At 54.0% G+C, this 24,224-nt stretch overlaps 1 protein-coding gene and 1 long non-coding RNA gene across 5 annotated transcripts in view; one reads left to right on the top strand and one right to left on the bottom strand.

The window, feature by feature from the left end:
* The window catches only part of LOC134944127 (uncharacterized), a 153,435-nt gene extending 144,321 nt beyond the window's left edge, over positions 1-9,114 (bottom strand). For 2 of the 3 annotated variants that reach the window (XR_010181849.1, XR_010181851.1), the window contains exon 1: positions 8,901-9,114. This is a non-coding gene — a long non-coding RNA (uncharacterized LOC134944127). The remainder of the gene's footprint in view (positions 1-8,900) is intronic. The other variant, XR_010181852.1, reaches the window with a different exon arrangement.
* Positions 9,115-9,199: 85 nt separating this feature from the next.
* Positions 9,200-24,224, top strand: part of ZDBF2 (zinc finger DBF-type containing 2) — a 109,999-nt gene continuing 94,974 nt past the window's right edge. The window contains exons 1-2 of one of the 2 annotated variants that reach the window (XM_063932703.1): positions 9,249-9,338; positions 23,001-23,097. Coding sequence is in view for 1 of the 2 variants with exons in the window: in XM_063932702.1 (XP_063788772.1) it covers positions 9,222-9,338 (117 nt within the window). In the remaining variant the exon portion in view is untranslated. Of the gene's footprint in view, positions 9,339-23,000; positions 23,098-24,224 lie in introns of both variants that reach the window. The other variant, XM_063932702.1, reaches the window with a different exon arrangement.

Here is a 24,224-nt window from a genome sequence, read left to right as displayed (position 1 = left end):
GCAGCAGCAGCACTGGGCTCTCTCACACATGACACACACACACACACACACACACACAGGAGGGGCAGCAGCATGGGGCTCTCTCACACATGGTACACACAGGAGGGGCTGCAGCAGCACCGGGCTCTCTCACACACGGTACACACAGGAGGGGCAGCAGCAGCACCGGCCTCTCTCACACATGACACACACGCACACACAGGAGAGGCAGCAGCACCGGGCTCTCTCACACATGGTACACACACACGGGGGGCAGCAGCAGCACCGGGCTCTCACACATGGTACAGACAGGAGGGGCAGCAGCAGCAGCACCGGGCTCTCTCACACATGACACACACACACAGGAGGGGCAGCAGCAGCACCGGGCTCTCTCACACATGACACACACGGGGGGCAGCAGCAGCACCAGGCTCTCTCACACATGACACACACTGGGGGCAGCAGCAGCACCGGGCTCTCTCACACATGACACACACGGGGGGGCAGCAGCAGCACCAGGCTCTCTCACACATGACACACACTGGGGGCAGCAGCAGCACCAGGCTCTCTCACACATGACACACACTGGGGGCAGCAGCAGCACCGGGCTCTCTCACACATGGAACACACACACGGGGGGCAGCAGCAGCACCGGGCTCTCTCACACATGGTACACACAGGAGGGGCAGCAGCAGCACCGGGCTCTCTCACACATGGTACACACAGGGGGGGCAGCAGCAGCACTGGGCTCTCTCACACATGACACACACACAGGAGGGGCAGCAGCACCGGGCTCTCTCACACATGGTACACACAGGAGGGGCAGCAGCAGCAGCGGGCTCTCTCACACATGGTACACACAGGAGGGGCAGCAGCAGCACCGGGCTCTCTCACACATGGTACACACACACGGGGGCAAGCAGCAGCATCGGGCCCTCACACATGGTACACACAGGGGGGGCAGCAGCAGCACCGGGCTCTCTCACACATGACACACACACAGGAGGAGGAGCAGCAGCACCGGGCTCTCTCACACATGACACACACACAAACACAGGAGAGGCAGCACCGGGCTCTCTCACACATGGTACACACACACACAGGAGGGGCAGCAGCACCGGGCTCTCTCACACATGGTACACACACACGGGGGGCAGCAGCAGCACCGGGCTCTATCACACATGACACACACAGGAGGGGCAGCAGCAGCACCGGGCTCTCTCACACATGACACACACGGGGGGCAGCAGCAGCACCAGGCTCTCTCACACATGACACACACTGGGGGCAGCAGCAGCACCGGGCTCTCTCACACATGACACACACGGGGGGCAGCAGCAGCACCAGGCTCTCTCACACATGACACACACTGGGGGCAGCAGCAGCACCGGGCTCTATCACACATGACACACACAGGAGGGGCAGCAGCAGCACCGGGCTCTCTCACACATGACACACACACACACAGGAGGGGCAGCAGCAGCACCGGCTTCTCTTACACATGGTACACACAGGAGGGGCAGCAGCAGCACCGGCCTCTCTCACACATGACACACACACAAGAGGGGCAGCAGCAGCACCGGGCTCTCTCACACATGACACACACACAGGAGGAGGAGCAGCAGCACCGGGCTCTCTCACACATGACACACACACACACACACACAGGAGAGGCAGCACCGGGCTCTCTCATACATGTCACACACACGGGGGGCAGCAGCAGCACCGGGCTCTATCACGCATGGTACACACAGGGGGGGCAGCAGCAGCACTGGGATCTCTCACACATGGTACACACAGGAGGGGCAGCAGCAGCAGCACCGGGCTCTCTCACACATGACACACACACACACACACAGGAGGGGCAGCAGCAGCACCGGGCTCTCTCACACATGGTACACACACACAGGAGGGGCAGCAGCAGCACCGGGCTCTCTCACACATGACACACACGGGGGGCAGCAGCAGCACCAGGCTCTCTCACACATGACACACACGGGGGGCAGCAGCACCAGGCTCTCTCACACATGACACACACTGGGGGCAGCAGCAGCACCGGGCTCTCTCACACATGACACACACACACAGGAGGGGCAGCAGCACCGGGCTCTCTCACACATGGTACACACACACGGGGGGCAGCAGCAGCACCGGGCTCTCTCACGCATGGTACACACAGGAGGGGCAGCAGCAGCACTGGGCTCTCTCACACATGACACACACACACACACACACACACACACAGGAGGGGCAGCAGAACCGGGCTCTCTCACACATGGTACACACAGGAGGGGCAGCAGCAGCACCGGGCTCTCTCACACATGACACACACACAGGAGGAGCAGCAGCAGCAGCACCGGGCTCTCTCACACATGACACACACACACAGGAGGGGCAGTAGTAGCACCGGGCTCTCTCACACATGACACACACACACACAGGAGGGGCAGTAGTAGCACCGGGCTCTCTCACACATGACACACACACACACAGGAGGGGCAGCAGCAGCACCGGGTTCTCTCACACATGACACACACACAGGAGGGGCAGCAGCAGCACCGGGTTCTCTCACACATGACACACACACAGGAGGGGCAGCAGCAGCACCGGGCTCTCTCACACATGACACAAACGGGGGGCAGCAGCAGCACCGGGCTCTCTCACACATGACACACACACACACACACACACACAGGAGGGCCAGCAGCAGCACCGGGTTCTCTCACACATACAGGGGGGGCAGCAGCAGCACCGGGTTCTCTCACACATGACACAAACACACACACACACAGGAGGGGCAGCAGCAGCACCGGGTTCTCTCACACATGACACAAACACACACACAGGAGGGGCAGCAGCAGCATCGGGCTCTCTCACACATGACACACACACACACACACACAGGAGGGGCAGCAGCAGCACCGGGCTCTCTCACACGACACACACACACAGGAGGGGCAGCAGCAGCACCGGGCTCTCTCACACATGACACACACACACGGGGGGCAGCAGCAGCACCGGGCCCTCACACATGGTACACACAGGGGGGGCAGCAGCAGCACCGGGCTCTCTCACACATGGTACACACACGGGGGGCAGCAGCAGCACCGGGCTCTCTCACACATGGTACACACACGGGGGGCAGCAGCAGCACCGGCTTCTCTCACACATGGTACACACAGGAGGAGCAGCAGCAGCACCGGGCTCTCTCACACATGGTACACACACACGGGGGGGCAGCAGCAGCACCGGGCTCTCACGCATGGTACACACAGGGGGGGCAGCAGCAGCACTGGGATCTCTCACACATGGTACACACAGGAGGGGCAGCAGCAGCAGCACCGGGCTCTCTCACACATGACACACACACACACACAGGAGGGGCAGCAGCAGCACCGGGCTCTCTCACACATGACACACACGGGGGGCAGCAGCAGCACCAGGCTCTCTCACACATTACACACACTGGGGGCAGCAGCAGCACCGGGCTCTCTCACACATGACACACACACACACACAGGAGGGGCAGCAGCACCGGGCTCTCTCACACATGGTACACACACACGGGGGGCAGCAGCAGCACCGGGCTCTCTCACACATGGTACACACAGGAGGGGCAGCAGCAGCACCGGGCTCTCTCACACATGACACACACAGGAGGGGCAGCAGCAGCACCGGGCTCTCTCACACATGACACACACAGGAGGGGCAGCAGCAGCACCGGGCTCTCTCACACATGACACACACAGGAGGGGCAGCAGCAGCACCGGCTTCTCTCACACATGGTACACACAGGAGGGGCAGCAGCAGCACCGGCCTCTCTCACACATGACACACACACAGGAGAGGCAGCAGCACCGGGCTCTCTCACACATGGTACACACACACGGGGGGCAGCAGCAGCACCGGGCTCTCACGCATGGTACACACAGGGGGGGCAGCAGCAGCACTGGGATCTCTCACACATGGTACACACAGGAGGGGCAGCAGCAGCAGCACCGGGCTCTCTCACACATGACACACACACACACAGGAGGGGCAGCAGCAGCACCGGGCTCTCTCACACATGGTACACACAGGGGGGGCAGCAGCAGTACTGGGCTATCTCACACATGGTACACACAGGAGGGGCAGCAGCAGCACCGGGCTCTCTCACACATGACACACACACACAGGAGGGGCAGCAGCAGCACCGGCCTCTCTCACACATGACACACACACACAGGAGGGGCAGCAGCAGCACCGGGCTCTCTCACACATGGTACACACACACGGGGGGCAGCAGCAGCACCGGGCTCTATCACACATGACACACACAGGAGGGGCAGCAGCAGCACCGGCCTCTCTCACACATGACACACACGCACACACAGGAGAGGCAGCAGCACTGGGCTCTCTCACACATGGTACACACACACGGGGGGCAGCAGCAGCACCGGGCTCTCACACATGGTACACACAGGAGGGGCAGCAGCAGCAGCACCGGGCTCTCTCACACATGACACACACACACACAGGAGGGGCAGCAGCAGCACCGGGCTCTCTCACACATGACACACACACACAGGAGGGGCAGCAGCAGCACCGGGCTCTCTCACACATGACACACACGGGGGGCAGCAGCAGCACCAGGCTCTCTCACACATGACACACACTGGGGGCAGCAGCAGCACCGGGCTCTCTCACACATGACACACACACACAGGAGGGGCAGCAGCAGCACCGGGCTCTCTCACACATGGTACACACAGGGGGGGCAGCAGCAGCAATGGGCTCTCTCACACATGACACACACACAGGAGGGGCAGCAGCACCGGGCTCTCTCACACATGGTACACACAGGAGGGGCAGCAGCGGGCTCTCTCGCACATGGTACACACAGGAGGGGCAGCAGCAGCACCGGGCTCTCTCACACATGGTACACACACACGGGGGCAAGCAGCAGCACCGGGCCCTCACACATGGTACACACAGAGGGGGCAGCAGCAGCACCGGGCTCTCTCACACATGACACACACACAGGAGGAGGAGCAGCAGCACCGGGCTCTCTCACACATGACACACACACACACACACAGGAGAGGCAGCACCGGGCTCTCTCACACATGGTACACACACACAGGAGGGGCAGCAGCACCGGGCTCTCTCACACATGGTACACACACACGGGGGGCAGCAACAGCACCGGGCTCTATCACACATGACACACACAGGAGGGGCAGCAGCAGCACCGGGCTCTCTCACACATGACACACACACACACACAGGAGGGGCAGCAGCAGCACCGGCTTCTCTTACACATGGTACACACAGGAGGGGCAGCAGCAGCAGCACCGGCCTCTCTCACACATGACACACACACAGAGGGGCAGCAGCAGCACCGGGCTCTCTCACACATGACACACACACACAGGAGGGGCAGCAGCAGCACCGGGCTCTCTCACACATGACACACACACAGGAGGAGGAGCAGCAGCACCGGGCTCTCTCACACATGACACACACACACACAGGAGAGGCAGCACCGGGCTCTCTCATACATGTCACACACACGGGGGGCAGCAGCAGCACCGGGCTCTATCACGCATGGTACACACAGGGGGGGCAGCAGCAGCACTGGGATCTCTCACACATGGTACACACAGGAGGGGCAGCAGCAGCAGCACCGGGCTCTCTCACACATGACACACACACACACACACAGGAGGGGCAGCAGCAGCACCGGGCTCTCTCACACATGACACACACACACACAGGAGGGGCAGCAGCAGCACCGGGCTCTCTCACACATGGTACACACACACAGGAGGGGCAGCAGCAGCACCGGGCTCTCTCACACATGACACACACGGGGGGCAGCAGCAGCACCAGGCTCTCTCACACATGACACACACGGGGGGCAGCAGCAGCACCAGGCTCTCTCACACATGACACACACTGGGGGCAGCAGCAGCACCGGGCTCTCTCACACATGACACACACACACACAGGAGGGACAGCAGCAGCACCGGGCTCTCTCACACATGACACACACACACAGGAGGGGCAGCAGCACCGGGCTCTCTCAAACATGGTACACACACACGGGGGGCAGCAGCAGCACCGGGCTCTCTCACGCATGGTACACACAGGAGGGGCAGCAGCAGCACCGGGCTCTCTCACACATGACACACACACACACACACAGGAGGGGCAGCAGAACCGGGCTCTCTCACACATGGTACACACAGGAGGGGCAGCAGCAGCACCGGGCTCTCTCACACATGGTACACACAGGAGGGGCAGCAGCAGCACTGGGCTCTCTCACACATGGTACACACACACGGGGGCAAGCAGCAGCACCGGACCCTCACACATGGTACACACAGGGGGGGGCAGCAGCAGCACCGGGCTCTCTCACACATGGTACACACAGGGGGGGCAGCAGCAGCACTGGGCTCTCTCACACATGACACACACACACAGGAGGGGCAGCAGCACCGGGCTCTCTCACACATGGTACACACAGGGGGGGCAGCAGCAGCACTGGGCTCTCTCACACATGGTACACACAGGAGGGGCAGCAGCAGCACCGGGCTCTCTCACACATGGAACACACAGGGGGGGGCAGCAGCAGCAGCAGCACCGGGCTCTCTCACACATGACACACACACACACAGGAGAGGCAGCACCGGGCTCTCTCACACATGGTACACACACACACAGGAGGGGCAGCAGCACCGGGCTCTCTCACACATGGTACACACACACGGGGGGCAGCAGCAGCACCGGGCTCTATCACGCATGGTACACACAGGGGGGGCAGCAGCAGCACTGGGATCTCTCACACATGGTACACACAGGAGGGGCAGCAGCAGCAGCACCGGGCTCTCTCACACATGACACACATACACACAGGAGGGGCAGCAGCAGCACCGGGCTCTCTCACACATGGTACACACACACAGGAGGGGCAGCAGCAGCACCGGGCTCTCTCACACATGACACACACGGGGGCAGCAGCAGCACCAGGCTCTCTCACACATGACAGACACTGGGGGCAGCAGCAGCACCGGGCTCTATCACACATGACACACACACAGGAGGGGCAGCAGCAGCACCGGGCTCTCTCACACATGACACACACACAGGAGGGGCAGCAGCAGCACCGGGCTCTCTCACACATGGTACACACACACGGGGGGCGGCAGCAGCAGCACCGGGCTCTCTCACACATGGTACACACAGGGGGGGCAGCAGCAGCACTGGGCTCTCTCACACATGACACACACACACACAGGAGGGGCAGCAGAACCGGGCTCTCTCACACATGGTACACACAGGAGGGGCAGCAGCAGCACCGGGCTCTCTCACACATGGTACACACACACGGGGGCAAGCAGCAGCACCGGGCCCTCACACATGGTACACACAGGGGGGGCAGCAGCAGCACTGGGCTCTCTCACACATGACACACACACACACACAGGAGGGGCAGCAGCACCGGGCTCTCTCACACATGGTACACACAGGGGGGGCAGCAGCAGCACTGGGCTCTCTCACACATGGTACACACAGGAGGGGCAGCAGCAGCACCGGGCTCTCTCACACATGGAACACACAGGGGGGGCAGCAGCACCGGGCTCTCTCACACATGGTACACACACACACGGGGGACAGCAGCAGCACCGGGCTCTCTCACACATGACACACACACAGGAGGGGCAGCAGCAGCACCGGACTCTCACACACATGGTACACACACAGGAGGGGCAGCAGCACCGGGCTCTCTCACACATGTGACACACACACACGGGGGGCAGCAGCAGCACCGGGCTCTCTCACACATGGTACACACACACAGGAGGGGCAGCAGCAGCACTAGGCTCGCTCACACATGGTACACACAGGGGGGGCAGCAGCAGCGCCGGGCTCGCTCACACATGGTACACACAGGGGGGGCAGCAGCAGCACCCGGCTCTCTCTCACATGGTACACACAGGAAGGGCAGCAGCAGCACCGGGCTCTCTCACACATGGTACACACAGGAGGGGCAGCACCGGGCTCTCTCATACATGTCACACACACACAGGAGGGGCAGCAGCAGCACCGGGCTCTCTCACACATGGTACACACAGGGGGGGCAGCAGCAGCACCGGGCTCTCTCACACATGGTACACACAGGAGGGGCAGCAGCAGCACCGGGCTCTCTCACACATGGTACACACAGGAGGGGCAGCAGCAGCACCGGGCTCTCTCACACATGGTACACACAGCAGGGGCAGCACCGGCGCTCTCACACATGGTACACACAGGAGGGGCAGCAGCAGCAGCACCGGGCTCTCTCACACATCACACAGACACACACAGGAGGGGCAGCAGCACCGGGGCTCTCTCACACATGACACACACAGGGGGAGCAGCAGCAGCATCGGGCTCTCTCACACATGGTACACACAGGGGGAGCAGCAGCAGCACCGGGCTCTCTCACACATCACACACAGGAGGGGCAGCAGCAGCACCGGGCTCTCTCACACATGGTACACACAGGGGGCGCAGCAGCAGCACCGGGCTCTCTCACACATGGTACACACAGGAGGGGCAGCAGCAGCACCGGGCTCTCTCACACATGGCACACACAGGAGGGGCAGCAGCAGCACCGGGGCTCTCTCACACATGGCACACACAGGAGGGGCAGCAGCAGCACCGGGCTCTCTCACACATCACACAGACACACACACACACACACACACACAGGAGGGGCAGCAGCAGCAGCACCGGGCTCTCTCACACATGGTACACACAGGGGGAGCAGCAGCAGCACTGGGCTCTCTCACACATGGTACACACAGGGGGGGCAGCAGCAGCACTGGGCTCTCTCACACATGGTACACACAGGGGGAGCAGCAGCAGCACTGGGCTCTCTCTCACATGGTACACACAGGGGGGGCAGCAGCAGCACCGGTCTCTCACAGCTCTCTCTGGCTGGGAATCTGGTGTCTCCGGATATATGAGCCGGTCATTACTGTGCTGGTCCAGGGATCCTCGGCGCTGTACCCAGCAGTGCGGTGTATGCCGTCCTGGCATGTCCCTCAGTACCAGCACGATAGTGGCCGCAGCTGGATGTAGCCGGGCAGCCAGCGCAGTACCGGCACAGGCCGCTAGGGGCAGCATCCCCTCATTCTCCTGTCTTGGCAGCGGGGGCGGCTCCGCTCTCCCCGGGCCCCAGGCACGGTCCCGCTGCTCCAGTCCTCCCCGTCTCCATGGTACCAGCGCTGGTAACCCGGAAGCGGAAGTCAGTGTCAGGCAGACCGGAAGCAGATGGGATTCCTGGGGACAGGCAGCCAGGCCCGGGAACCGGACTCTCTGCACCACTGAGGGTGAGACTGGGAGAGACACAGCCCGGGGGCATCCACCAGTGGGAGGAGGGGCAGGACCGGGGGCATCCACCAGGGGAAGGAGGGGCAGGACCGGGGGCATCCACCAGGGGGAGGATGTATGCACTCACCACATGTATGTGCTCAGAGTCATGTGCAGTGTGTGTAGGAGCATGTGCATCTGTGCAGCACATGTTCTACCTGTGTATGTGTGCATATATATATATATATATACACACACACACACACACACACACACACACTACATATATATATATATATATATGTGTATGTGTGTATATATAGATAGCCAGGTGTCTGGGGCTTGCAGGTATATACACATGACACATACCTGCTAACATGATTGGATCAGCAGTCCCTCCATGCTGGCCGTTCCCTCCCGCGGGGCATTTTCGCACATGATTACTCCATGTTCTTCATTGTTGCCCCAACCCCTGGTTATAAATGCCCCAGGCTCCAACTAAATCTTAATCCAGCTTCCTCTGAGTGTTGTATGTTTGTCTCAGCCGCAGTAATCTACATCCTGGGTTTTCTTCTAGGCCAGGGGTTCCCAAACTCACTTCTGGGGATGGCCATCGACCACCAATGATTCCAAATCATCGATGGTTTATGGTCGATGTCAAATGCTTTTGCCATAGATGGGAGAGAACCAGATGGGTTCCTTCCATCGATGGTAAAGCCTAAACGAATATTTTTTATTTAATTTTTTTGCTAGGTGATGAGACACGGAACATAGCTCCACCCCCTGACCCAGCTAAACTTCGCCCCCATTTTTTATTGACCAGCGTCCCAGCCAGAACCTTTCAGCAGGGGGCATCGATTGGTGCAAACCTTCCATGGTTTGCCATAGATGGTTTAAGAGCCATCTATGGTTATCATCGATGGCAACCATCAATGGACAGCCCACCGACGGCCATCCCTACTCACTTATCAAGGCACCCTACTACTACAGGGATTAGATATCCAAGGCTCAGCACAGATTGTTAAATCAAATTGACTGAGATACTAATTAAATCACCTGTGGCCAAGCATGGATATCCTTAAAACCTGGACCGTTAAGGTGCCCTGGGGACTGAGTTTGGGAACCTCTGCTCTAAACCATATCCCCTTGTTGGTAATCCCGCGGTGAAGAGTCTTAGGTGGCCTGGAAGACTGATCAGGAACACGTGCACACGTTCCCGTATTGCATGTATAAGCCGTGTGAATGTACGTGCAATTTCTGCGTCTAATAATCCGTACGGGTGGCAGACCTTGGTACTGCGTGCCCGTGGTAATATGCTTGTAAACATAGTTGAAGTACCTTGTATTTTTAAACTCTTTTTCTCTGTAAATATATATATTGGGTTATACAGTCCACATAATGAGGATACAGCGGATCTGGCTCCCTGCATACAGAACAGTACATTTTCCTCTGAGCATTAGTAAATATTGGAGCAATAAGGACACTTACAGGATAACAATTTCCAGAACTGTTTCTGACAGACCTGGAACTGGTATAAAACGCTTGTATACTTTTATTAAAGCTTGGTTCCGTTTTCTTTAAGTTAGTACGTAGTTGTGTTATACGTTTTGTATGGGGATTCTCATTAACTAACAGATTGGGTCGTTGCGCTGTAATGACTGATGTGTCCTGCTGACAGCTAGACGTTACAGACAACATGGCATGCATACAGGGTGACTAGGTCAGAATTGTGACCCTCTGATTGGTGTTCTATAGTTAGCGGAGGTAAAATAATGTCACTTTATAATCTCCAATTACATCTACCCTGGATCCTATAAAATATCCTGAGGGTCCCCAGGTGTGAGTGACTACATTATTGTGTTCCCCTCTGCATCGTGCAATGGACTATTGGCTTTGTGGTTACCGTCCCTCGATTATATCAACAATAAGCAATATTGGGTGTTGGGATCCAGAATTGGTCCGTTTGGGTGATACCTCCATTTGGCCATTAGGTAAATGCAATTGTGGACAACTGTATACTGTAATTGTATGGTATTTAAATGCTCCTGTGTCAATAATAGTATTTCTATTCAATAATTTGTATTACAAAAAAAAAGAATAAAAAAAGACAAAATAAAAAAAATTGACGTGTGTGGATTTTTTTTTTCATTACTGAATTAAATTGAAAGTAAATAAAATATTATATTGTGCTTGTAAATGAATATTTCTTGATTTTGGTAATTCCCAAACTATTTGCCCAGCCAAGGCGGCTGTCTGCAATCTTCTGGCTCTTTTAAGTAAATTTTCAAGGGCCAACATCTCTTGTAATAAACGCAAGCACACAATTCCAACAGGAGTGGTAACTACGCATACAATTGATGGATCTGATACATTAATGTCCTCACAGCTCTTTTCCCCAGGGGTCTGACATTTCACTGTCCTTAAAACTCCAGCAGAAGGGTTTCTATAGAACAGGGGTGGGGAACCTCCGGCCCGCGAAGCCGTTTGGTCCGGCCCACCAGCTTGTGTCAGTGAGACATGCTGCCGCCGGACTGTCAGAACAGGGAGACAGGGAGGAGAGCGCGGCTGTCGAGTGGGAGCGGAGGCGTGTAGTACTGCAATCCAGCCGCCGGTCCGTGAGCCAATCAGAGCTTGCGGACCGGCAGCCAATCAGGATTCGCAGCTGCCGGTCCGCGAGCTCTGATTGGCTCTCGAACCGGCGGCTGGTTTGAAGTACTACACGCCGCCGCTCCCACCCGACAGCCGCGCTCTCCTCCGTGTCCCACGGTAAGCAGCACGGAGGGGAGGGGGGAGGGCATCTGTATACCTGGCACTGTGGGGGGCATCTGTATACCTGGCACTGTGGGGGGCATTTGTATACCTGGCACTGTGGGGGGCATTTGTATACCTGGCACTGTGAGGGCATCTGTATACCTGGCACTGTGGGGGCATTTGTATACCTGGCACTGTGAGGGGCATTTGTATACCTGGCACTGTGAGTATACTGTATACTTGGCACTGTGGGGGCATCTGTATACCTGGCACTGTGGGGACATCTGTATACCTGGCACTGTGGGGGCATCTGTCTACCTGGCACTGTGGGGGCATCTGTATACCTGGCACTGTGGGGACATCTGTATACCTGGCACTGTGAGGGCATTTGTATACCTGGCACTGTGAGGGGCATTTGTATACCTGGCACTGTGGGGGCATCTGTATACCTGGCACTGTGGGGACATCTGTATACCTGGCACTGTGAGGGGCATTTGTATACCTGGCACTGTGGGGGCAATTGTGGATCTGGCACTGCACTATTGGGGGCATATGTGTATCACGTCCCATTTTAACTGGCCACACCCATTTTTTGGCGCGTGCGCGCCTCCGGCGTGCACACACAGTACCTCTAAGGGGCAGACCTACTGGGGGGCAAGGTCATTTTTTAAGTTGAGAATTTTTGTACGGCCCCCGAAGGATTTTATAAATATCCAAATGGCCCTCGGTAGAAAAAAGGTTCCCCACCCCTGCTATAGAAGTTGTTTCTTGAGACGTTTTCTGCTGATGGTTTGGAAGTTCTGGGGATGTCTTTGTGAAAGTATACGCTGCAGCTGCAGGCCGCGGAGCTACGCAATGTTTGCTGTCCTGATGGAAACATATTAAGGAGATATCCTTGGGGAATGTGAATTTAATTTTGAATTAAAAAAGGTTACTTCCCATCTGTGGTATTCTCTTCCTGTTGGGGAACTGGCTGGGGGTGATAGCTTGTGTCATAGCAGCAGCTGTAAGTGGACGGCTTGTTCACTCTTGTGCGCTGTCTTTGTGCCTTTCATCCGCATGATAACTCCTGAGAAGTATGTTTCCAAAATAGTATGAATGTTTTCACATGGTCTCGTTCCTGCCATTGTATTGTAATAGTATTCACGCTAGGCTGTTTTATCAGGGTGCTGCGCTTTGCCCGATTTTTATAGGGGAGTTGGGTCAGGTAGTTTATTTGTATCTGCTACCGGGTCCTGAAAATCCCTGGTGGTAGAATAGCGCCTCCCGTGCTAAGGAAGGTCAGGTTCCCCAGAGACAATCCATTGGTTTGCCCATGTTTTGGCAGGGTTATAGCTTCAGGCTCTAGACCCCCATCAACATCACTGACACCACATAACCCCAGTATCTCCACCCTGTACAACACCCATAATACACAAAGGTTACACACAGAAATCACAAGCCGTTCCTCCTGCGCTGCTTGGGTTGTGTCTATGTTCCTCCGTGATCAGGACCAGGAAGTGACGTAACGAGAGGGCAGTAGGTAACTTCCGACCTTACAGCACCTCAATGTTTTATCTGTTCCCCGTTTGTTTGACGTTATTTCGTTTTATCTATGCACCATGGAACCCTTGCGGGATCTGTGTCTTGCTCCGCTTCGCCCGTCACAGGTTACTGTTCCAAATAGTTTGTGTTCATGGACCCAGGGACTTATGTGAAAGGTTCTCTCCACGAAGGGTAACTAGACGCTACCGTGCTGCTTGTCTGTACTCTTACCCAGCATTCCCATTATCCTGCTTTATTCTTCAGAATGGTCAGAGCTTTGTCAGCCTCAGTGTATTGGCCCTCATTCCGAGTTGATCGCTCGCTAGCTATTTTTTTGCAGAGCAGCGATCAGATAGTCGCCGCCTCTAGTGGAGTGTGTTTTCGCTTTGCAAGTGTGCGAACGTTTGTGCAGTTTCTGAGTAGCTCTGGACTTACTCAGCCCTTGCGATCACTTCAGCCTGTCTGGTCCCGGAGTTGACGTCAGAAACCCGCCCTGCAAACGCTTGGACACGCCTGTGTTTTCCCTACCACTCCCAGAAAACGGTCAGTTGACACCCATAAACGCCCCCTTCCTGTCAATCTCCTTGCGATCGGTTGTGCGAATGGATTCATCGCTAGAAGCATTGCACAGCATCGACGCTGTTTGTACCCGTGCAACGAGCGTGCGCATTGTGGTGCATGTGCAGTAGTAACCTGATCGCTGCGCTGCAAAAAACGTCAGCAAGCGATCAACTTGGAATGAGGGCCCTTGTGATGTCTGTCTTCCTTGTGTCTCTACTAAACTCCTCCCACCTGTACCTCCTACCTCCCCCCTTTTATCTGCTCCTGTCTGATAGCTGCCCCAATTCCTTCATGTCTCTTCTCCCCATCATCTCCTGTTTCCCCCCCTACCCTTATCTCTTCTCCCATCTCCTCCCAGAACTCCGTCCCCTGTAGCCTCAGTTGCTGATACTCTGTCTCATTGCCTGTCTCGTGGCTCCTACACCTCTTGGGTACAGGTATCTCACAGTCCGCGCAGGTAGTAGGTGATGAGGAAAGTGGCTCCATTACACATCTGCAGAAACGCAAGTGTCAGCTTATAGAAGTAACTTCTAGATAAAAACGGCATCTGTGCATCATTGATTCAGGGATAACGTGATCCCTACTGTAGGGAGTCGGTGCTCTGTAGAAAATCTGTTGCCTGTCTATGTGTTAATCCACACCCTAAATTAACACCCATCCAGATCCTACATCCACTGTCAAGGTTTCAAATGAGCCCCAAAACCACATCTATTCAACAACTCCCACTGCTTTCCCACCTAAGGTGACTCGTGGGCTCACGTTTTCGCTCCGTGCTCCCCTCCCTCTAGCCTTGCCCCTCCCCACGACGTAGATTGCGCTCAGGAACAAGGCTGGCCTTTCTGGCTGTATTTGTTTGGTCTTTGGGGGTCATTCAGACCCGATCGCACGCTAGCTTTTATTGCAGCGGTGCGATCGGGTATGAACTGCGTATGCACCGCAATGCTCAGGGGTGACGGGAATCGCCGGACAGCGACGGTTTTACGAAGAAAGTGATCGCAAGAAGATTGACAGGAAGAAGCCGTTTGTGGGTGTCAACTGACCCTTTCTAGGGAGTGTTCGGAAAAACGCAGGCGTGCCCGGCCGTTTGGAGGGAGGATTCCTGACGTCAGTTCCTGGCTGGGTCATCGCAGCGGCTGAGTAAGTCCTGGGCTGTGCAGAGACTGCACAATCTTTTGTTTGCACAGCTCTCTGCACAAGCGTTCGCACCTCTGCACATCAACTACCCCCTCCCCCTGTAGGAGGCAACCACCTGATCACATCACTGCAAAAAAAAAACGCCTGCGTGCGATCAGGTCTGAATTACCCCCTTTGTCTTTTGGTCAGTTTCGTCATTGTATTTACTATCGTGAACAGTGATAGCAATAGTGGAAGATTCTGTGGACAGAGGGAATAACCTTTTTTCTGCAGCAGGTTACATTGGTTTCCACAGGGAAAACATCGGGGTGTAGAGTGGATCTTGATCCAGAGGCACCAACAGGCTAAAGCTTTAGCTGTCCCAGGATGCATTGGGGCTTCATCTGTAACCCCGCCTCCAGGCACTGAGAGCTCAGTTTCGAGTTGGTGCCTGCAGCAGCAGGTCACGTAACAGGGGGGCTGAACTGGGCAGCCCTGAAAAGCTTTTCTTAAGAAGATTTCTATGTCTCTGGGCTGTCAGCGCTGTATGTCAGTGTGACATTCAGCGCTGCGGCTCCATCACCTCCCAAGTGGCCTCGCATACTCCCGCGGCTTAGTTCCCGGGAGACGTCCCTGCTTCGGCACAGAGTCGCAGACTGCTCTCCTGGTTCGCATGGCTCCAACGGGGAGGAGGTAAAAGGGTCCCCCAGGCGGGACCCACCAGTAAATCGTGTTCCGTCCTCGACCTAGAGAGACGGGTCGCGGCGCTGGCATGGACACTGTCACTGGGCTGGGACCCCACTAGACCACCAGGGCAATGGAGCACAGGTCGGGTGTACTGACGCCCCATTTAACAAGGCTCACTAGTACCTGGGGTGGCAGTCGGGCAGTTTGGGACTATTATTTGAGCTCTAGTTTAGCAATTTAATGGCGTTCCCTCCAGTGTGGTCTATACTATTGCTTTGTCTTCAGCACTGTTCCGAGCAGTGGGAGAGTTGGAAGCTGTGATTATGCTATAGCAGGAAATTGCCCGTGGGTACAGCACCTCGTTGGATTGGAACTTCTGGTCCATGTCATTCATTATTTAATTTAAAAAGGTTGGGACACCCCCAATAATAATTTATTAGCCATTAATTAATTTATAATTATTTTAATTAGGCCATTAATTACATGTCATTTTTGGGGTGATAATCTGCAAAGTTCAGAATAATGGGTTAAAAGATGCAGGACAGGTGTATGGGGTGTTGGAAGGAGGGGACAGCTGTTTTTAGGGTTGCAGGTGGAAGTTACAGGTTTTTTGTAAAGTGGCTTAAAGTAACAGGCATCTCTGCCCCCCCCCCCCCCCCTAATTAATACACAGAATATAGAGCATTTGGTGAAAAACACTTGTGCTCAGTCCTTTTATCACAGTTAATAAAAAACGCAGATCAGCTATTTCAAACCTTTTACGTTTCCATATTGTCACTAATTAGTATATATGGAGAGCACGGATGGTGTAATGGTTAGCATTACTGTCTCACAGCACTGATGTCATGGGTTCAATTCCCACCATGCCCCTAACGGTGTGGAGTTTGTATATTCTCCCCGTACTTGCGTGGGTTTCCTCCGGGTACTCCGGTTTCCTCCCACAATCCAAAAATATACTGGTAGGTTAATTGGATCTTAACAAAAATTATCCCTGACGTGAATGTGTGTGTGTGTGTGTACATGTGGCAGGAAACATAGATTGTAAGCTCCACTGGGGCAGGGACTGATGTGAATGGCCAAATATTCTCTGTAAAGCGCTGCGGAATATGTGTGCGCTATATAAATAACTGGTAATAAATAAATACATTTATTAGCTCTAATTAGCCAATTTTTCTTTCTTTAGGATTCAGGTTGCTTTCCCCGTTTTTATTTTTTTTTATTTTCTTGCGTATTTTTGTCAATTTTCTTGCGCTCCATTTTTCTAGTCCTAGAAGATGTTGGGGTCCACATTAGTACCATGGGGTATAGACTGGTCCACTAGGAGCCATTGGCACTTTAAGAGTTTGAGAGTGTGGGCTGGCTCCTCCCTCTATGCCCCTCCTACCAGACTCAGTCTAGAAAATGTGCCCGGAGGAGCCGGTCACAGCTAGGGGAGCTATCCAGAGTTTTCCTAGTAAAAAGTTGTCTTTAGAGTGTTTTGTTTTACAGGGAGGCTGCTGGCAACAACCTCCCTGCAGCGAGGGACTGAGGGGGGGAGAAGTGTCCGCCCTGCGGGGTCGGAGCCACTCACTCCGCTGACTGGACACTGAGCTCCAGAGGGGTTTGATCGTTCTCTGCCACAGGGGATCCCTCGCTCCAGCAGCATGCTGCCACCTACTTGCAGAGCTGAAGAATCGGTGGCGAGTGAGACACCGACCCCCTAGCAAGCGGGGGGTCGGTGTGAAGATAGCGGCAACAGCGTAGGGGCGCTCCGGGGATGGCTCAGCGGTACATGGTGGGGCGCTCTGAGCCAGCGCTACACCCTACACTGGTCCAGAAGCCTGTCGGGGTCCCAGGATCTCAGCCAGCACTAAATCCTCAGGCCAGTATAATCAGAAGAAGAGCGGGAAGACAGGGCCATTAAGGGGGCGGATCTTCTCCTAAGAGCGGACCCAGCAGCGTTTCAGCACCATTTTCCTGCCTGCACAGCGCTGAAAAGGAGAATCAGTTCCCTCCACAGCAACTTCAGCTATCTGTACAGGGTACCAGGGGGTTGTAGAAGGGAGAGGGGGGGAGGCTGCAATACGACTGTGTAACCTATTAAGGTGCATAGTCAGCGCTGACAAGGGGTCTCCCTTTGGTAAAAGCGCTGTGTGTGGGTTGGCTCCAATCTCTGTGTCTCTCTTGCCATTCTTGGGGGGGAAACTCTGTCTTCCCTCCCCGTGTGTGTGTGTGTGTGTGTGTGTGTGTGTGTGTGTGTGTGTGTGTGTGTGTGGAGTGTTTGGTGGTCTCCTTTAGCTATGTCCAGGAACACTGTGTCATATGCTGCGGAGGATATGTCCTCGCAGGATGATCCCATTCCATGTAATCAGGATAGCACTGGTTTAGCACAGATTCCAGCAAGAGAACCAGAGTGGTTTTCCTCTATCAAATCTTGGATTACTCAAATTCCTGACAGGGTTGCGAGTAATGAGTCTGCATGCGAGTAATGAGTCTGCATGCGAGTAATGAGTCTGCATGCGAGTAATGAGTCTGCAACCCAGTTATTACAGAACTTCATGGCAGTATGTCCCGATTCTGGTACCTCAGGACGTCCCGCTATATATCCCCAAAAATGTGCGCTTGTTAACATCACGCAAGATGACACGGATGCCGATTCTGACACCACAGACGGTACTGGGGATGTGTTGCGGGGGTCTGCCTCTCTTGCAAGGGGGTGCAATTATTGATAGAGGCTATCAGGGATGTGTTGAATATTAATGATACCACACCTGAGCAGGTTGAGGAGGCTTTTTTCACTGAAAATAAGAAAGCCTCGCTAACCTTCCCTGCGTCAAAGGAATTAAATGCTATATTTGAGAAAGCATGGGAAAACCCTGAGAAAAAATTCCAGATCCCTAAAAGGGTCCAGGTGGCGTTTCCTTTCCCTGAGGAGGATAGGAAAAGATGGGAAAGCCCGCCAATTGTTGACGCATCTGTGTCCAGACTCTCAAGAAAGGTGGATTTACCTGTTCCAGGATCTACCGCCTTAAAGGAGCCGGCTGACAGGAAAATTGCTAACACACTTAAATCAATGTACACTGCTTCAGGGGCCATATTACGTCCCACTATTGCTAGTGCATGGATTGCAAAGGCTATAGTAAAGTGGTCGGGCACCTTACTTGAAGATTTGGATACAATGGATAAGGGTGATGTTGAATTGTTTTTGCGTAACATTCATGATTCAGCAGGTTTTCTGGTAGAATCCATGAAAGACCTGGGTTCCATGGCTGCGGGGATCTCTTCCATGTCTGTTTCAGCTCGTCGGGGACTGTGGCTGCGCCAGTGGTCGGCCGACGCGGAATCCAGGAAAAGTGTGGAGTCCCTACCCTACTCAAGTCAGGCTCTCTTTGGTGACGCTTTGGATGCGTGGATATCCACGGCTACAGCAGGTAAGTCTCCGTTCCTTCCCTCAGCTACACCTGCTCCAAAGAAATCCTTTTCTTGATCAGCATCGCAGTCCTTTCGGCCTAACAAGCCTAGAAAGGCCAAACCGTCCAATACCTTCTTTACGGGAGGTCAAGCTAAATCCAAGAAACCTGCTGCTGCAGGTTCCCAGGAAAGTAAGCCTGCTTCCAGTACGCCGAAGTCCTCCGCATGACGGTGGACCGCGCGGCCCTGAGGTGGGGCCAGTGGGAGCGAGGCTCAGACAGTTCAGTCACGTCTAGGTATCGTCCGGCCTGGATCCCTGGGTGATAGATATTGTATCCCAGGGATACAGGCTGGAATTTCATAGTCTCCCTCCTCACTTATTTTTCAAATCAGGTTTACCAGTTCTGCTGGCAGACAGCACTGTCCTACAAGCAGCGGTCCAGAGGTTGGTGGAGGCACGGGTCATTGTGCCAGTACCTCCTCATTTGCAAGCCACGGGTTACTATTCGAACCTTTTCGTGGTACCGAAACCAGATGGTTCGGTCAGGCCCATGCTGAACCTAAAACACAACTCTTTTCTGAAGGAGTTCAAATTCAAAATGGAGTCTCTCAGGGCGGTGATGTCAGGTCTGGAAAAGGGGCAATTCCTGTTATCCCTGGATATCAAGGATGCGTACCTCCACATTCAGATTTGGATACCGCATCAGGCTTATCTCCATTTTGCATTACTGGACTGTCATTTCCAGTTCCAGGCCCTGCCATTCGGCCTCTCTACAGCACCTCGGGTGTTCACCAGGGTGATGACGGAGATGAGGGTTCTACTCCGCAAACGGGGTGAACATCATTCCATATCTGGACGATCTACTGATAAAGGCATCGTCCAAAGGGGAGCTGTTATAGTTCATTGTACTCACAACCCACCTACTCAGAGTCCACGGTTGGATTCTGAACCTTCCAAATTCACATTTGGAACCAACCCGGAGGTTGTCTTTTCTGGGAATGATCCTCGACACGGAAGTGCAAAGGGTGTTTCTTCCACAGGAAAAGGCGTTGGTGGTACAAACAATGGGCCGGGATGTCCTGAAGCCAGCCCGGGTGTCGGTTCATCAATGCATTCACCTTTTGGGAAAGATGGTGGCCTCTTACGAGGCTCTCCAGTACGGGAGGTTCCATACTCGGGCCTTCCAACTGGATCTCCTGGACAAGTGGTCAGGAGAGGAAACCTTCCAAGGAAGGTGGTCAAGTCTGGAAACAGACTTCCACAGCAGACACGATCTCCATCCGGGGGAGTAGGGTCTCCATCCGGAGGTGTTCAAGGAAATAACAGACCTTTGGGGGTTACCCCAAAATAGACGTGATGGCCTCTCGTCTCAACAGGAAGCTTCGACGCTATTGTTCCAGGTCGAGGGACCCACAAGCGGTGGCAGTGGCCGCCCTGGTGTCTCCGTGGGTGTTCCAGTCGGTGTACGTGTTTCCACCACTCCCACTCATTCCAAGAGTTCTAAAGCTCGTAAGGAGAACAAGAGTTCAAGCGATCCTCATTGCTCCGGACTGGCCAAGGCGGGCTTGGTACGTGGATCTTCTGAATTTCTTGCAGGAAGAGCCGAGGCCTCTTCTTCTTCGGGAGGACCTGCTGCAGCAGGGGCCGTTCGCCTATCAAGACTTACCGCAGCTACGTTTGCCGGCATGGAGGTTAAACGCCTGATACTAGCTCGGAAGGGCATTCCGAAGAAGGTCATTCCTACCCTGATACAGGCTAGGAAAGGGGTAACGTCTAAACATTACCATCGTATTTGGAAGAAATATGTCCCTTGGTGTGAGTCCAAGACGTTTCCTGCGGTGGAGTTTCGTCTGGGACATTTTCTCCTCTTCCTGCAAGCAGGTGTGGATATGGGCCTGAGGTTGGGATCTGTGAAGGTCCAGATTTCGGCCCTATCCATTTTCTTCCAGAAACAATTGGCTGCCCTCCCTGAGGTTCAGACCTTTTTGAAGGGAGTTCTGCACATTCAACCTCCCTTTGTGCCGCCTACGGCGCCTTGGGACCTTAACGTGGTGTTGCAGTTCCTCCAGTCGGACTGGTTTGAGCCTCTACAGGAGGTTGAGGTCAAATTTCTTACATGGAAGGCTGTCACGTTGTTGGCCTTAGCTTCTGCTAGACGTGTGTCGGAATTGGGGGCTTTGTCCTGTAAAAGCCCTTACTTGATCTTCCACGAAGATAGAGCTGAGCTCCGAACACATCAGCAGTTTCTTCCAAAGGTTGTGTCAGCATTTCATATAAACCAACCTATTGTGGTTCCAGTGGCTACCGACTCCTCAATTTCATCAAAGTCCTAGGATGTTGTGAGGGCTTTGAAAATGTATGTGGAGAGGACTGCTCGTCACAGGAAATCGGACTCTCTGGTTGTCCTGTATGATCCCAAGAAAATTGGGTGTCCTGCTTCAAAGCAGATTATATCTCGCTGGATTAGGTGCACTATTCAGCATGCTTATTCTACGGCGGGATTGCTGTGTCCAAAATCTGTTAAGGCCCACTCAACTTGTAAGGTGGGGTCTTTCTGGGCGGCTGCCCGGGGTGTCTCGGCGTTACAACTTTGCAGAGCGGCAACTTGGTCTGGGTCGAACACGTTTGCTAAGTTCTACGAGTTCGATATTTTGGCCTCTGATGATCTAAAGTTCAGTCATTCAGTTTTGCAGGAGCCTCCGCGCTCTCCCTCCCATTCTGGGAGCTTTGGTACATCCCCATGGTACTAATGTGGACCCCAGCATCCTCTAGGACGTAAGAGAAAATATGATTTTAGTTACCTACCGGTAAATCCTTTTCTCGTAGTCCGTAGAGGATGCTGGGCGCCCGCCCAGCGCTTCGTTTTCCTGCAACCGTTATCTGGTTCAGTACAACTTTGTTTAGTTACGTACTGCATTGTTACTTGGTAAGTAATGTTTCAGCTGTTGCTGAGTTTCAAGCTCGTTAGCTTGCTGTGCCTTGTATGTGTGAGCTGGTGTGAATCTCGCCACTATCTGTTAAATCCTTCTCTCAAAGATGTCTGTCTCCTTGGGCACAGTTTCTAGACTGAGTCTGGTAGGAGGGGCGTAGAGGGAGGAGCCAGCCCACACTCTGAAACTCATAAAGTGCCAATGGCTCCTGGTGGACCCGTCTATACCCCATGGTACTAATGTGGACCCCAGCATCCTCTACGGACTACGAGAAATGGATTTACCGGTAGGTAACCAAAATCCTATTTATTACACTTTGAGATGCGACACAGGGCAGCGCGCATAGCCACTGTAACCCGAAATTGGTCGTGATAGTTGCTCTAATTTTTGAATATATGCCCCTAAGACTCAAACTAGCTTGAAATGTTGCATTTGTCATTTTCAGTGCGGATATAGCAATACATTTGGGTGTGAAGAGAACGGAGCGCTTGTGAGGAAGTAACGAATTCTGCAATATCACTTTTCATTCGCCTCAACAAGATACTCTGCAAAGGAAAACACAACGTGCTGCTCCTTCTCTTAGTTTAGCGTTATGCGCGTGTGGTAACCGATATCGCTGCCTTTACCTCACATGTACGGATAATAAAGAAGGATGGCCTCTTTGCTCTGTCTTGGTTCTGAAGGCTGAGAGACCGGTGTCACATTATTTCCTTTCTATATGACAGATGTCCTGCAGAGAGGTCAGCGGCTGACGTGCAGGGGAAAGACGCTTATGACAGCTAGGGACTGACCCGACACATGCACAGAGAGAATACATAAAAGGTAGGTACTCACTTAAGCCCTCCGTAATAATAAAAGTGTAATAGCCAAGTGAGGAGTTAGTGATTCTATTTATCAGGGATTCATAAACACTTATCACATTTTGGGCATTTTAATTTTGCTGCAATTATTATTAAACTATACCTGAGCACTGAGGAGACCATACAGTGCAGATCATTTGTAATGCATCTCTAATAAAGCAGATTATGTTACTGGTCACCTATTTGGTGATTAACCTGAGAGTGCACTCATTTTGGAATACTGGGCCTAATTCAGACCTGTTCGCCCGCTAGGGGTTTTTTGCAGTCCTGCGTTCGCATAGTCGCCGCCCACGGGGGGAGTGTATTTTCGCTTTGCATGTGTGCGGTCGCATGTGCAGCCGAGCGGTACAAACAGATTTTGTGCAGTGTCTGCTCAGCCCAGGACTTACTCAGCCACTGCGATCACTTCAGCCTGTCCGGGACCGGAATTGACGTCAGACACCCGCCCTGCAAACGCTTGGGAACGCCTGCGTTTTTCCAACCACTCCCAGAAAACGGTCAGTTGACACCCCGTAACGCCTTCTTGCTGTCAATCTCCTTGATAACGTCCGTGCTGAGCGGCGATCCACTTTGTACCCGTGCGACGCGCCTGCGCATTGCGGTGCATACGCAGTTTAGACCGGCGACTATGCGAACGCAGGACTGCAAAAATAAACACTAGCGAGCGAACAGGTCTGAATTAGGCCCACTGTTCTGTAATCCCCTTTCCTTTTCCTAGACGTAAGACAATATGTGAATGATTAAAAAAGAATGGGGCAGATGTATTAAGCCTGGAGAAGGCATGAAGAAGTAATAAGTGCAAGGTGACAACGCACCAGCCAATCAGCTCCAATATGTAAATTGACAGTTAATAGCCGATTGGCTGTTGCGTTATCACCTTGTACTTATCACCGCTTTATCACTTCTTTGTGCCTATGTTATAATTGGGTGTGGTTCGTTTTATCGACAATGTTTAGGTCGACCACTATAGGTCGACAGTCACTAGGTCGACATGGATGGAAGGTTGACAGGGTTTCTAGGTCGACATGTGCTAGGTCGACAGGTCTAAAGGTTAACATGAGGATTTTTTTTTTTTTTTTTGAGTCGTTT

The sequence above is a fragment of the Pseudophryne corroboree genome, chromosome 7, assembly GCF_028390025.1.
Source record: "Pseudophryne corroboree isolate aPseCor3 chromosome 7, aPseCor3.hap2, whole genome shotgun sequence".
NCBI classification, from domain to species: Eukaryota; Metazoa; Chordata; class Amphibia; order Anura; family Myobatrachidae; genus Pseudophryne; species Pseudophryne corroboree.
Note: the sequence above shows the minus strand (reverse complement) of the source record. Positions and strands in the feature narration are given on the sequence as shown.